This window comes from Acomys russatus, chromosome 29, assembly GCF_903995435.1.
Source record: "Acomys russatus chromosome 29, mAcoRus1.1, whole genome shotgun sequence".
In the NCBI taxonomy this organism is placed as follows: Eukaryota; Metazoa; Chordata; class Mammalia; order Rodentia; family Muridae; genus Acomys; species Acomys russatus.
This window is the reverse complement of record NC_067165.1, coordinates 6563829-6579830: the sequence shown is the minus strand read 5'-3', so window position 1 is coordinate 6579830 and position 16002 is coordinate 6563829. Positions and strand designations below refer to the sequence as shown.

Sequence of the window (16002 nt, the reverse complement as noted above, 5' to 3'; positions counted from 1 at the left end):
GCTTGCCTTGGTTCTCACAGGCTAGCCCTGGCCTGCCGAACAGTGATGAGAGGAGCCATCGGTGTGGCACTCTTCCTGCCTCAGCTCTCTGAGTGTTGGGATTACAGGCACACTTCGCCATTACTGGCCCTTGTCTCTTTCCTTGAAGTCCAGATTATCTGAGCAGTTTGTAGACTGTTCTTTATTTGTGACACCCTTTTCAGGGGACTTGGAGACACAGCCATATACAGCACTGAAGCGGGTCCTGCCTCCTTGAAAAGTTCCATTCTTTGTACAGATAGTTTCAGAGAAATGTAATGAATAAGAAACAGTAATGAGCGTGGTGGCTCATGCCTTTAATCCCAGCACTCGGGAGGCAGAGGCAGGCGGATCAATGTGAGTTCGAGCCAGCCTGGTCTACAAAGGGAGTCTAGGACAGCCAAGGCTACACAGAGAAACCTTGTCTCAAAAAACCAAAAAAAAAAAAAAAAAAGAAAGAAAGAAAGAAAAGAAACAGTAATAGAGCCTGGCGTGGTGGTGCATGCCTTTAATCCCAGCACTCGGGAGGCAGAGGCAGGTGGATCTCTGTGAGTTCGAGGCCAGCCTGTTCTGCAAAGTGGGTTCAGGACAGCTAAGGCTACACACAGAGAAACCCTGTCTTGAAAAACCACAAAAAAAAGGGAAACAGGAGTGGAAGGTAACTTGGTTTGGGGGAAAAGCCACCTTTATTTGGGCTAATCCCTTATAAAAAGAGGAGCCACCAATTGCACCCCATTACACTGATTGAAACATTGACTGCTGAGAAGTTTGATTTCTTGGAGAGTTTGTCCTTACATGCTGGAAAGTTCTCATTGTCCAAGGTCATCAAGGCTAGTCTAACAATGAGATTTTAGTCTTTGTCGTCCTGTCGTTTTTCTATCTTTATACATTGATAATACCAAAATAAACACTTTCAGGACACTAGGTAAGTAATGTACACTTAGTATAAAAGGTTAGAAAAAGATAGAGGAGTGAAATGTGAGTAGGTGGTGTGTCTGGCTTGTGTCCATCCCCGTTCCCCCAGTTCTACCATCTAGTCTCGGACGTGGCAGATTATGGACTGTGTCTAGCCCAGCACCTGTTTATTTACTCTGTTTTGCTTTGGGTAACTTTGCTTGAAGTCCAGTGTGCGGCAAAGGGCATAGAGCTGAAGGACTCTCCCGATGAATGTTTGCAAAATAATCCACTTCCTAGATCAGTATGCTTCAGAATGCTGCTGCGTTCCAGCATTCCAACCCCCCCCCCCAAGGCCCCTCCTGGTACTCTCCACCCCCAAAAGGAACCCTTGTTCCAAACCAACCCTGGCACCACAGATTAAGTTTTACTCATTTTATGAACCTGTCAGTGGATTCATCCTTTATTTGCTGCTTCTCAGTCTTGGGGTCCTTGCTCAGCATTGTAGCATCCAGTAAAATGGCTGTCGGCAGCAGCAACTCATCTCAACTATGCCTGAACCCCAGCCTTAGCTGCTGTAGGTTGAGCTTGCCTTGCCTTGCTCCCATTTCAGGCCTTTCTGAAGAAAGCTATTTTGGACATTTTTATCATGTCTTCGGACATTGCTTTGGGGTGGGAGTGTAAAGTCATAAAGTGCATCATAGGGAGCCGCGGTGCCCTGATTTTATGTTCAGTTGCCTCACATATTTTTGTAGTACCTGGTACAGGCAAGTTGTTTTTTGTCTGTCTGTCTGTTTGTTTGTTTTTTATATCATGTCTCTCAGGGCATAATTTATACTCAATAAAATCTACCTTTAAAAAAAAACCTTTAAGGCTAGGTCATGCTGGCATACTCCTTTAATCCCAGCACTTGGGAGTCAGAGGCAGGCGGATCTGTGAGTTCTAGAACAGCCACGCATTTATCTGTGTACATGTCAGTGCACACCTGTGGGGCTTAGAGGGGACATCAGGTGTTCTGACCTGTCACTGGGCCATTTTCCCTGAGACAGGGTCTCTCATGAACCTAAACCAAAGCTGGGCTTTAGGGCAGCAAGCCCCAGTGACCTTCCAGTCTCTGTGCCACCCCCAGAGCTGTTATGTGGGTGCTGGGGCTCTGAAGGCCTGTGCAGCACCTGACTTCTCTCAGCTAAGTGGCAGGAAGTCTTTCAGTGTTCTAGACATGACTTGTTTGTAGATCTGTGCGTGTGAGTGGTTGGTACCTTCCCCTCCGTCTGACACTGCTTTAAAACTGTTTGCGGTGAAGACTGGTGAGATGGCTCAGTGGGGAAAGGTTTTCTTTTTTGTTTGGTTTTTCGAGTCAGGGTTTCTCTGTGTAGCCTTGGCTGTCCTATACAGGCTGGCCTCAAACTCACAGAGATCTGCCTGCCTCTGCCTCCCTGAGTGCTGGGATCACAGGCGTGTGCCACCTTGACCGGCTGGATAAAGATTCTTGCCTCCAAGTCTGACAACTTGAGTTCAATCTCTGGATCTCAGCAGTAGAAGGAGAAAATAGATTTCTGATGTACACACATTATGGCACACATGGGCATGGGTATGTGCACATGAACACACACACACACACACTCATACACTCATACACTGAATGAATGAATGCAAAAAAACCAAAAGAACACTCTTTATTGGCCTAGATACTCATTTGGGTGTTACCTGTGGCTGCTTTTGCACTACACAGAATAGTGTAGTAGTGAGAGACCTGGTGACCCTCAAAACCTAAATTATTTAGAGCCTGATCTTTTATTTAAAAAAAAAAAAAAAACTATTGGCCAGCCCCATAAATTGTGTTAATTTTTCTTCTTGAAAAACAGTATCATGACTTTAATGGCTTAAAAGAATATACACATTAGCTAGGCTTGATAACATGTACTTGTAATCTCAGTTTGGGACTAGCCTGGGCTACAGGGGGAGTGCATGTTTCCAGTGGTTAAGGAGCTAATGACAGCCTAGCTCGATTCTTTGCATAGGGTTGCATAAAACTGCAATCAAGTTCTTAGCCAGGGCTAGGCCCATCCGGAGGCTTGATTGCTTTCGGCATCCAAGCTAACCCAGGTTGTTGGAGGAATGTATGTCCTGTGGCTGTGACAATGACAGTTTTAGCTGTCCCATCCCATCCTGTGTCGCTCCCCCCCCCAATCCCTCCCACCCCCGTCTTGGAATGTACCATCCCCTCTATGGAAGTTGATATGTACCAGCTAGCTGTTCAGGGCCAACAGGAGAGCAAGTGTGAGTTTACTTGCAAGATGGATGCTTATTTAATATTAAATCCAGGGTGCCATTCCAACAGCGTTGCCACGTTCCTTCGGCTGAAGCAAGGCACAGGTCCTGCTCACCCTGGCCCAAAGGGATTATGCAAAGGCAGGCAGGGGTCATGAGGGCCACCCTGAGTCTGTTACCCACAGTGTCAATAACATATCAGTGTCTGAGGTGACAGTTGTTTTTCCTTTACTTGTCGTTGAATGCTGTTTTTAAGCAAAAGTGAGATTGTTGTTATAACTGCCTCTGTAGCGTTGTTGTCACAGATACAGCACAGGTTTTCAGACCAGTGCGTCTAGCTTCCCCTTCCTGAGCATGGTGCGCTGTGTCCCCTGGTGTGAGCACATCGTGCCTTCCTAGCTAATCCCTGCTATTGAACACCGAGGTCCCCCTTCTTACAAGCCGTGTTCCCCACCGATGCCCTCATGCTGCCTCAACTGCGTCACACGCAGAAGTGCTGTCAGGTGCCTGTGTCCCTGAATGCTCTCTCCTCTTCTCTCCTCTCCTATATGTGCCTGCTTCAGATAAGAAAGCTGACTGCACCATCACCATGGCCGACTCAGACTTGCTGGCTTTGATGACTGGCAAAATGAACCCTCAGTCGGTAAGTACAATGGGATGCTTACCCTAACAAGTGACACACACTTGCAGAGCGACACCATCCTGTGGATTAGAAGTGCCAGATGAGCCTGAAGTAGTTTGGGAAGAAACAGATCTATGAGAGTTAAGTGCAGAGGCCAGCGAGATAGTTTAACCTATAAAGTACGTGCCGTACAAGCACGAAAGCCTGAGTCTGGGTCACTGGGCATGGCTGTACATGCCTGTAGTCTCAGTGCTGGGGACACAGAGACGCGTGAATCCCTGGGGCTCACTGGCCAGCTCACCTAGCCAACTGGTGAGCTCTAGGTGCAGAGAGAGGTCCTGCCTCAGAAAATGAAGTGGAAAACAAACTGAGAAAGACAGCCAGTGTGGATCTCTGGCCTCGATGTATTTGTGTAGTCTGCCCCCCCCCCCACACACACACCAAGCACAGCTGGTGAGGTCCCCTGTGCTGTTCCAGGTTTGTGATCAGCCCACGTGGAGGAAGGACCAGGCCTCAGGAAAGGTTAACATAGACATAGAAAAAGAGCACTTTAGGGAGGAGGAAGAGACCTTGAACAGGGTCTTCTGCGCTCCTTCTTTGTTCCCAAGCTCTTCTTTTTCCTAAACTCTCCCTCCCCCACCGCCTTGCTGTTTCAAACCAGGCCCTCCACGGATTGAGTTGTTGAGTCCAGTCCCTCAGACGCCCAGCGCCCGTGCCTCACTTTGCACGTGTGATGTGTCTGTCTCTTCCCCATTAGACCCTGAGTGTCACAGAAGACAAGCCACATCTTACTGTTTGCTGTTTCTTGAACACAATGCCTAATGGTTTCAGGTTGCTGTAAGCAGTTGTCAGATCAAGGGCGTATTTATCTAAAATGTATACTTGCCTCATATGGTTCTTCCTGGTCTCCAAGATGTCAAGGAACCTTTCTGGATAAACAGGGTTCAGTGGACTAGATACACCTAGCCTCCCATTAGCAGAAAAGAAACCCAAGACTCTATGGTAACATATTTTGTTGTCTGTTTCCTCGTGTAATTCATGATTGGACAAAAGTAAATCTGGCTCCTGTTTGTATTCCTTTTTAAATGGATTTTCTTGGTATGTCTCAGTAGCGCCATGACTGAGCGATGTGCACCTGCGATGCTTCAGTGCAACATTCGCCCTGGCACTGACATTACAGCCCACAGTCCACTCCAGAAACCTGGGTGCGACAGAGGCCACCAGCACAGGAGCTGGCTGCCATCCTCCTCCCAGCTGCTGTTCTGGGCACAGTGCACAGCTCTGGCAGAGGCTCACACCTCACACGCTGCACAGCTCTGGCAGAGGCTCACCCCTCACATAGTGCATAGCTCTGGCAGAGGTTCATACCTCACACACTGCACAGCTCTGGCAGGGGTTCACACCTCACACACTGCACAGCTCTGGCAGAGGTTCACACCTCACACACTGCACGGCAGAGGTTCACACCTCACACACTGCACAGCTCTGGCAGGGGTTCACACCTCACACACTGCACAGCTCTGGCAGGGGCTCACACCTCACACACTGCACAGCTCCGGCAGGGGCTCACCCCTCACACATTGCACAGCTCTGGCAGGGGCTCACACCTCACACATTGCACAGCTCTGGCAGGGGCTCACACCTCAAACACTGCACAGCTCTGGCAGGGCTCACACCTCACACACTGCACAGCTCTGGCAGAGGCTCACACCTCACATGTCTGCAGTCCTTGTTCTTATAGATTATCTATGTACAAGTGTCTTTGAGGGGCATGCTATCAGCTTATTTTCCTTCAGCGCCCATTAATACCCAGAGGAACTGCAGACTAAAGTAGCAGACCTTTCTGTTAGTGTGCTAATGGCCTTTCCTTATGCTCAGTTCCGCAATTGCCTGGGGATCATTAAGTACAGTGGAAATTCTAATTTCAGTCTTTGGCTCTAGTTGAAACGAAGCAGTGATGTCGCCAGCAGAAAAGCACAAAGAGCACCTAGAGGCCAGATTAGCGCAGTCCTGAGGCTTGGCTTCTCAGTGGCGACATGCATGCTTTCTTCATTATTCTGTCCTGTGGCTTTAAAGGAGAAGGCGGTGCGCTGCTGTTGCACAGCTGGTTTGTGTGGTTAAGTAACATATGTTAAGTATATTGTGTTCTGAGACACCTGACCTTTAAGCCATCAGACAGAGGCTCTGTGCCATATAAAAAGGAAATATTTAGTTTGTCCCTACTGGGGGAATGGGGGTATTAGTGATCCTTCCCAGGGTGTGGGAAAGCCCAGTGTTGCTGCTTCCTTCTGAGACTACCAGGAACTTCCCAGCCAGCTCTTCCATATTTAAAAGACTGAGAGTTAAAACACCAAAGGCGTAGCAGGAATCATGCTATGTTCTGAGTCTCCCTAGGATTTTGTTACACAGTAAATTTAGTAAAGGTCATATGATCTAATCCCCAGTTTGTGGCTCTGCTCTCAGAGTGGCTGAGGCCTCTCACTGAGCCAGAGTAACAGGACCACCTCTGTGTGAGCCAGCCCTCCAGGAGAGCTGAGCAGGGCAAAGCCATTGGTGGCTTTTCAACCATCCACTTACTCTCCCGACTTTCTAAATGGGCTTTGAGTATGCTTTTTCTCCCTGTTGAAAATTGTATTTTCTATTTTAAGCCTATATGTAATGTTTCGAAGGAAATTCATCTAGCATTGATCTGTTAAGCCTAATATTTGAACAAGGTATATTACATTGAGGTAGAGAGCCCCAGCTTTTAAGAGAAGATATTTGGGAATTCTCCTATTCACATAAAGAATGGCTATTTGGACTTCTTCCTTTCAAGGCCCTGCTTCTAAATCTGTTCCAGAAAGCTAAGGTCTGTATTTTGCAGAAAGTTAAGGACCTGGATAGATGATCTCAATTCTGAAGAGTCTAGAAACACTAGCAAATGCTAAACAAAACCCACGACTAACGAACTTTCTTGTTTTATTACTCACAGGCCTTCTTTCAAGGTAAATTGAAAATTGCTGGTAACATGGGTCTGGCAATGAAACTGCAAAACCTCCAGCTTCAGCCGGGCAAAGCTAAGCTGTGAAGAGCCTCTTCGGCAACTCAGGACATCAAGATGAGATTTATAGATGTATAGAGATATCCACGTCTCATTCAGAACTTAGCTAAGTGGGTGTGGCCAATCATGTTTTTTCTGAGCTGGGGGTGTGTAGGGCCTCGCAGCCTGCCACTGCGGCTCCACTGCGCATGACAAAGCTACTGTGGCAATGATGGTTTGGGGTAAATTTGAGTTTCAGAATAAAATTTAGAATAGTAAAATCTAAAGACTGTGTAAACAAAGCCCTTGTTTTGCTTAAAAGTATATTTAAGGATCATTGAGCAGAATACTTGGTGTGGGAGTTCCCCTTAGGGAACTGGAGAAGAAACAGACTAATACAGTTAACCAGGAGTTAGTGTCTCGCACTTAATTACCTGCATCAAGTTCTCACTAATAGTTCTTAAAATAAAACTCTATACTAAGATTAAAAAAAAAAAAAAAACTCTAAAAATGTTCATTTTATGCCATCAGAAACAGTTCTTTTCTTCCCAAATAAAATACAAGAATTATGGTCAGAGCTTAGGAGGGAATTTACAGCTGAACAGAGCTGTTTTAAAAACTATTTTTAAAATGGGCATCTTTAAAAGTTAGGGTATTAGAGCCATTGGATGCCATTACTAAAAGTAACTGAATAAAATTTCTTCCAGAGGCACAGGCTTCAATTATAATTTCATATTAATATGTTTATAAACTCAGAGTCTCACAAAATTTGATTGTCTGCATTTATCTTCTAGTTTTTCTAATTCTGACACTGTTTGTTATAACTTAGGTTTGGGATAAAAAAAAAATAATGCTTTTGGAAGATTTAAAATGAAAATTAAAATAGCTCTTCCTGACCTCTTTCGTCTTTATTGTGTATGTTCTTTTTGCCTGGTGTTCTCTGGGCTGTGGAGCAAGGAGAACACTGGGGCCTTCTAACCGGGCGTCACCTGGACATGAGCCACCAGTTGCTTTCACACAGTTACAAGCTATTGACTGGGGAGGCAGTGTGTGGGGCGGGAAGAACACTTGACCAAAAGACTCTCTGTCTTTTGCACCAAAGTAACTGCTTGCCGGCGCCCTGTTTGCTGAGTTGTTAGAAGAGAGATTGATTGTTTTTGGAGATGGAGTTTGAGACAAAGTCTTATACAATCCTAACTGGCCTGAACTCTCCACATTGCCCAGGCTGGTCTTGAACTTGTGGTAACCCTCCTGTGTTCTGACTCCTATTGGCTTCACAGGTGTGTGACACTATGCCCAGCTTTTGTTTTTCCTTTATCCAAAGGGAGTCAGAGGTAAAGAGTCAGATTGTTTGATTCATTGTAGGTATTTGAGTCCTTGTTAGTACAGCCGGGGCCTGTTCAGGTCCCTGAAACCATCTCGCTTTCTGCGTTCTGTGATTAGCAGGGCATTTGGTGACAGTGCCTGAGGGTAAATTAAACCAAGACAGGTTGACCCACGTCCTAATCAGAGTGGGCGACAGACTGAGAGGAAAGTGAAATGCCAGTCATAGGTTTTTCTCTGCCTATGAAATAAGCCAATTCAAGCGAATTTAAAGTATAAAAGCAGGTTTGTTGGGGGCAGCTCTTGGTGGGTTCACTGATCTCACAGGAAGAGGTCAGGGAAGTCACCACGCAGATGCAAAGACCGAAAAGCGGGGGAAGGGGGCAGAGAGGGGGTGGGAATCCAGAGGGGGGGGCAGAGGCAGGGGAGAACCTCTGGGGGAGAGGAAGCTCCACCCCTGGGCTGGAAAAGTCAGGGTAGAGGGTGGGGTATGCCAGCCATGCCTTGCAACAAGTAAGAACTGAGGGATGCTGGGAGAATCTGGAGGCCAGGTCCACTTTGGTATGTTAAATAGGCAGATTTCTCTGTGGTTTGCATTTGCTGCACCCTTCTGCCCTCTTTGGTCCTAGATAACAAAAGAGTCTAGAAATAGGCTTTAGGATGATCCTCTAAAAATATAGAGGGTTATTGTTGTTGAAATACATTCACACATGAATGCGATTTATGTGTGCTCCAGAGAAATGCTTAGTGGAAAGATGCAGAGTCAGCATGATTTCCTTGAGCTTCAGCGGTTTGGAAGGAAGAGGTCGACAGGCCAGGGATAAAACGTATGAGGGCTGCAGTGTGAGCAGGCCGAGCTCCCGTTGTCTGCCGGACACCTAGACCTCTGCTGGGTCTATGAGGGAGAGTCCTTCCGGCTGTCCCATCGCCTGCTGCTGTGGTGTGATGGCTGGCTGGAGGGTTCGTGGGGTTCTGCCCAACTGCAGTCAGCTTGTCATCATTTGATGAACAGCCACGATGTAGAAGGCACTGGCTATAGACGGTACAGTGCAGGCCCTGGAGATGCCAGTGGGCGCTTTGCCCCGTGTTGTTTTCAGGCCAGCCAGGGAGACATTCAAAGAGCTGAGTAATTCTTACAGTCTGAGGTGCTGTGCAGCAGACAACCAGGGTGCCACGATAGAGGGCTCGCCGGACAGGCATCCTTGTGATGCAGGGAGACACATCTATGCTGTAAATTTTAAGCTGAGAACTGAAGGTTAAGAAGGCCACAACTAAGTAAAGACTGCCGAGTTAAAAGGGCGGTGGTGGCGCACACCTTTAATCCCAGCACTTGGGAGGCAAAGGCAGGTGGATCTCTGAGTTTAAGGCCAGCCTGGTCTACAAAGAGAGTCCAGGACAGCCAAGGTTGTTACACAGAGAAACCCTGTCTTGAAAAACTTAAAAAAAAAGTACTTGTTGCTCTTGCAAAGGACCTGGGTTCAGTTCCCAGCACCCACACAGTGGCTCAGGACAATCTGGAATTTCAGTTCTAGGGGATCTAATACCCACTTCTGACCTCTACAGGCACCAGGCACACATGTGATGCACATACATACATGTAGGCAAAACAATTACATATGTCAACCGTATTTATTTTTTAAGTTGGAGCTGCCGATAAGAGCACTTGCTGCTCTGCTGGAGGACCCGAGTTTGGATCCCTGCACTATTGTTGGGGTGTGGTCTCTAGTTCCTGGGGATCCAGCCCTGCTCTCTGGCCTCCTTGGATACCTATACGTGTGTGACACACACACACACACACACACACACACACACACATATATATATATATATATAAAACCAATAAATCTTGATGCAGTTGTGCCTGCCTTGTGTATGAGGGTTAGCAGTTTTAGCTGTAAAATGTCAAGTGCTCAGGATCATTTCTAAGGTGAAGTTTTTTTTTTTTTTTTTTTTTAAGGTGAAGATTCTTACATGAAGAAATCACTGGTGTTAAAATAGTTGAGGATTCTGACTTCAGATAATCAATTGTGTGTGGGACTGAGGGCAGCTTGCTTTTATTGACCATATGTAGTCTTACATTTTCCTCAAGAACCATTAATTTAAAAATAAAAACTTTATTTTTACTTAAGTGTGTGTGTGTTTATATGCAGGTGTCCCTCGAGGGTGTCGGACGCCCTGGAGCCAGAGTTACTGACAGTTGTGAGCTGCCTGATGTGGGGCCTGAGAAGCGAACCCAGGTCTTCTGTAGGAGTAAAAGGTGCTCTTGGCCACTGAGATCATCCCTCCAACCCCCTTTCCCCTCTTTTTGAGGTAGATTCTCTCTATGGAGCCCTGGCTGGCCTGGAATTCTCTATGTAGACAGGCTGGCCTTAAACTCACAGACATCCATCTGCCGCTGCCGCCTGAGTACATGCCCAGCTGAGAACCATTAAAATTCAATTGCCTCTGTAATTAAACAGTAACTAAATGAATAGATATAGAGTCATTTAATGACATTCGGGGGCTTAGATTTCATCTAACATTGTAGTTCCAGTTGGCCCATGCAGTGGCTGCTCTCAGAACAAAGTCCATAGATGTTATAACCAGAGAAGAAATTGGCCAAGCTGTACCTCCATGTAAACTACTCCATGGGTTGGATCCACACTGGCAAGAACTGGGGATTTGTACAAACAGCTGAAGAGGGCCCTGAAAGATTTACAGGCTATTGGGAACCACAGCCAAGTCTGGCTGAATTTTAGAGTTTTTCTCAATAGAGAGTTACAAAATCTTCTGGAAAGGCCCAATCTTAGATGTGTCTGGAGACTGCTGCAACAAACAGCTCTTTAGTTCTTGTTAAGAACAGAAAATATTGGGCTAGATTCCTGGCCCTTGAGGAGTGTGGAGTCTGATTCCACCTGGCTGGATGTTTTATCTGGTACGGGATTTTAGCCAGAACTATTTTTTTTAAAATCCAAAATGTACTGCCCCAAGTGGTGGTCATATAGTCAGTTCTGTTAAGTCTTTCCTGGCAATATTCACGTTACTGTTTTCAGCAGTATGTATACATGGCAAATGCTTGACCTGTAGTTGTTGTATTTTGGCCATAAGCATTTAGTACAGTTAGGGACAATTGATTATACTGTGCTGTTTATTTAAGCTGCAGGCAAAGGGCTGAGGATGCTGCCTGGTGGGAGAATGCTTTCCTAGCATGTGCAAGGCCCTGGCTCTCATCACACCACTGCAATAAAATAAATAAAAGAAAAGAAAATTGAGCTCAGTGGTTAAGATTGTGGGCTGCTCTTACAGAGGAATGGAGTTCAGTTCCCAGCACCAACGTGAGACAGATCACAACTGGCTGAAATGCCAGCTCCTGGGAGATCCAGTGTGTCCTTCTGCTTCCTTGGGCACCTGCACTCATATGCACATACCCCCTCCTACCCCCCCCCCCCACATACACACACATACAAGTAATTAAAATTTAATCTTAAAAAAATAAAGTTGCAGGGCTGGAGAGGTGGCTCAGAGGTTAAGAGCACTGACTGCGCCTCCAGAGGTCCTGAGTTCAATTCCCAGCAACCACATGGTGGCTCACAACCATCTATAATGTGATAGGATGCCCTCTTCTGGCCTGCAGGGGTACATGCAGGCAGAGCACTGTATACATAATAATAAATAAATCTTAAAGAAAATAATAAAGCTGCATAAGTTACAAGCAGTAAGTACTACTTTTCTAATCAGTTACCCTCTGTTAACCCTTTTTCTACTGCAAGTTATTTTATAATTCACTTTTTAGAATATGGCACCTTCTGTAATGTCAAAGATATGAGGGCTATTCAAGACTAGGTGCTTCATTGGGATAGAACTAAAGGGGCATAAAAACACTAAGTGAATAGTTGACTTAGGCAGCTCAAAGAAGCCTTAGGTTGGGCAAGATAATGCCCAAGAGCAGGGTGTGGTACAAGCTCTCACTTGTGAGCAAAGGAAAAACCAAGGAGGGTGGAAATTTGCTTACTTAAGTAAAATGAGGAAGTACAGAATGGGAAATCTGGTTGAAGATTCGTCGAGGGCTAGAGAGTTGGCTCAGTGCTTAAAAACGCTTGTTGATCTTTCATAGGACCCCAGTTCAATTCCTAGCACCCACATGGTGGTTCAGAACCATCTGTAACTCCATTGCAGGAGGTCTGACCCTGGGTATCAGGTACATTATGGGCAGGCAAAACAAAACAAAACAAAACATAAAACCAACCTCATATGTTAATAAATACATCTTCAAAAAAGAAAAACCAGTTGAACTTGGCAATAAAAACTGGTAGTGAGCCAGGCAGTGGGGGCGCATGCCTTTAATCCTGGCACTTGGGAGGCAGAGGCAGGCTGATCTCTGTGGGTTCGAGGCCAGACTGGTCTACAAAGTGAGTCCAGGACAGTCAGGGCTGCTACACAGAGAAACCCTGTCTCGAAAACAAAAACTGGTAGTGAGTGGACTAGAGACACCAACCATAAGATGCGTCTTATCCTGAGGACATCCATTGTGAGGCAGACCTTCGTATTGGCTGGAGGATCATCTTTGAACCAAGAACAGCATGCCATTTCACTAATGGCCATTTTTGAGGGCTTCTCCTTTTTAAAATATTTCTTCTGGGAGCCAGAAGGAAGACTTGTTCTTCTTGTTTACTTTTAGGCTTGGCCTTGTACACAACTGTGGGGAGAAACAGAATCTTCAGAAGCTTTCAGGTTTTCAGTGTGAAGGTGATAGGAGGCACACTGCCCGGTCGCCCCTCTTCTGCGGTGGGCTCTGGGGCCACTGGATGCCTGCTGCAAACAGAGTCTCACTAGGCTGGAGCCTCAAGGCGCAAGTTCCAATTCTACCTCCAGCTGTGGTTTTCCCATCATTCTCTGCCTCACTGATGAGTTTTGTCTTTGTGTGGGCACGTCTTTGGAGGCCAGAGATCCTCACTTAGGTGTCGTTCTCAGTTGCTGTCCACTTTAGGTTTTGATACAAGGTGCCTCAAACTGACTGATTTGGCTAGACTGCCTGGCCAATGAACTCTGGGCTTGGCCTGTCTGTGCCCCCCACAATGGGGGTGGGGCAGTGTTGTGCTGCCATGCTTGGCTTTTGCATGGGTATGGGGATCCAAACTTCAGGTCCTCAGCAAACACTTCACCAACTGGTCTGTGTGTCTAGCTGTCTTATCTTATTTTATTTATTTATTTATTTTTTTTTTTTTGAGAGCCTAGAATTCACCAATTAAGCTAGACTAGCTACCAGCAAGCCCCAGGGATCCATCTCATCACTGCACCCCACTCTCAATTTCTAAACTATGGATACGTGCTAATTTATATTATTCCTATTCTTATTACTGTTGTTGTGGTGATGATGATGATGATATGAGTGATGCAAACTGAACTTTCTTTATGCAAGCACTTTACCAGCTCAGCCATCTCCCCAGGCCCAAGTCTTAGCCTTTGCTAAGAGCCTGCAGGCAGGTGTGATAGTTGTAGGCCTATAAGCTTATTTACTTGAGAAGCAGTAGTCAAGCAGATCAAAAGTCCAAGACATGGACGACTTGATGAGACCCTGCCTCAAAAAAAAAAAAATAATAATAAAAATAAAATAAAAAGCGAGGCTAGGGCTGAGCAGTAGATCATTTGCCCGCATGTACAATGACCTAGGCTTAACCCCCACTACTAACGACAAAAAGAAAACAACAGCAACAGCAACAAAACCTTTCAGAGGGACCCCCACAGACCCAAACAACACTCTGATTTCACCAAGCCGCTCAGAATTCAGGAGTCGGCTGTTGGATAAGGAAAGATCCTGAGCTGGAGGTAGGAGGCACTCTTTTCTTCTCTGATGGCTTTCTGTTCTCTTCCTCCCCTTTCACCATCCAGCCCCCTCCGGAGCCTTCTTGTCCTTCAGCCCCAGCTCTGTGTCACACATGCCCTGTCTTTTCTCTCTCTTTTTCTGTCGCTTCCTTCTGATTTTAATTAGAAGGCACTTGGCCTGGCAGTACAGGAGTTTCTGATTTCTCAACACTTATCTTGAAAAATAAACCCCTGTGTATATATGGGGTATTAGTGTGTTCTATAGGCATGGGGGGGGGCTATAGTGGGAGTGCGGGGAGGCAGGACAACCCCAGTGTCCCCACCTCGTGTGTTGTTGAGACATCTTGCATCCCCTTGGTGGAGTGCACTGCAACCAGAGACACATGCTACAAGTGTGTGGCTTTTACATGGCTTCTGAGCTCAGGTCATCAGGCTTGGGTGGTGAGGCTTTATTTACCTGCTGAACCGTCCCTCCAACCCCTACCTCACCACTTTTTGAGACGGAATTTCACCGTGTAGTGCAGCTGTCTCAAACCTGCTGTCTTCCTGCCCCGGCACCCAAATGCTAGGATTAGGGCTACGCTCCATCATGCCAGGCTGCATCTCTGCTGCATGCCTCTTGGAGTTTCATCAGGCCCAGCTGTCATTTTTTTTCTGTGGATTGACTGTGAGTCCAGTGCTGTTCAGAGTCCGGGAATTTTTCTGTTTACCTTAGACAGTGATGTATAGCCATTGCTTCTCTTTTCGCCTCAGGTAGCCAGAGGACTTGCTTCTGCAGTAGGGGTGCCTGCCTTCCTTTTCTCCCTGAGACACTCAAGGGTCCTCCACACCAGGCCTCTGTAACGGAGCTTATGCCTTCAGCACCACGCAGGCACAGAGCATGTGTGGGCACTGGCTTGGCAGAGCTGGTTTTCATGGTAGGGAAAAGGAGTATGCTGTGTTCCAAGTGCCTGGCTCCTAAAACACCCTGGCCCTTCCAGGTGTAGTCTACTGGACCTTCCCACAGGGCCAGGATGCCAGGATAGTTAAACACAGTGCCCTGCACTTTGTTGGTGCTTGAGTGTGTTGATTCTCCGTGTTCTAGATGATTTTTGGTTCGTGGGTAATCAGGCCAACAGAATCCAGTTCTTTTTAGCTCCACTTGAGTCTAAGATCTGTCCAGAAAAACACGAGATGCATCTCTGCTGGGCCCTGTCCAGCCCTGTGATTCATACCAACTTTCAAGTTTGAACTCAGACAGGATTGGAATTTGAGGCCAAAGAAGGCAAAATATTTCCCTTCCCCATTCTTGTTAAGTTCTTCAGTGATGGGTAATGGAAACAGATGGCCGTGGGTTCAAATCCAGGCTCTATCCTTACCTACTCACCGACCTTCCTGTTTGCATCACAGAGGGCTGTTGAACCTGGTAGGTGGACCAGCACCCCCAGCTCTGAATGGTAGAGGCCGCATCCTTGTTTGATAAATGGGGAACTAGCCTTCCTTTGCAGGGCTATAAGAGAGGAACGCATGGAGATAGAAACAGAATACCTGGCAGTGTAGGAGCAGAAAGGTCTGGAGCCACTTTACCAGAGTTGTTCAGGGTCTAGGCAATTTAGGTGGCCAAGTGGGTCCACGCTTGATTTTTTTTCATCTCTGAGAGCCAGGTGAGTCCTGCCCTCAAGGCCAGAGCACGCATGAGGGACAGGTTTGTTTACAGCGAAGGTGCCAAGTAGCACCCAAACCCAGTGGCGCCGCCTTTCCACCATGAAGCCCTTGGCGCCAAACAGTGTTGCTTCAGCTGCTAGTACTTACTGCGCCTTTGCTTGGAACCATTTTTAGTTTTCAGGCCCTGGGAGCAATATGGTGCCTTAAGTGCTCCCTGCTCACCCCCTTGCCTTCTCCGTGACCAGGACCTTCGTGCATGAAGACCCGGGTCCAATTTACTCTCCCTTCAAGGTTCACCAAATTGTGGGCCCAGGGCCAGTGCATGAGGGCAGACGGTGGGGAGGAGAATGAGGAATTTTGCCGGGAAGAGGTCCAGCCGGGTCTTGTCTGGAGCCGCCTTAGCCACAGC

The 16002-nt window shown here is 46.8% G+C and overlaps 1 protein-coding gene across 1 annotated transcript in view; it reads left to right on the top strand.

The window, feature by feature from the left end:
- Positions 1-7021, top strand: part of Scp2 (sterol carrier protein 2) — an 80192-nt gene extending 73171 nt beyond the window's left edge. Inside the window, exons 15-16 of the mRNA XM_051170924.1 lie at positions 3747-3826; positions 6777-7021. Coding sequence (XP_051026881.1) covers positions 3747-3826; positions 6777-6872 — 176 coding nt within the window. The 3' untranslated portion in view covers positions 6873-7021. The remainder of the gene's footprint in view (positions 1-3746; positions 3827-6776) is intronic.
- The last annotated feature ends 8981 nt before the right edge of the window (positions 7022-16002 follow it).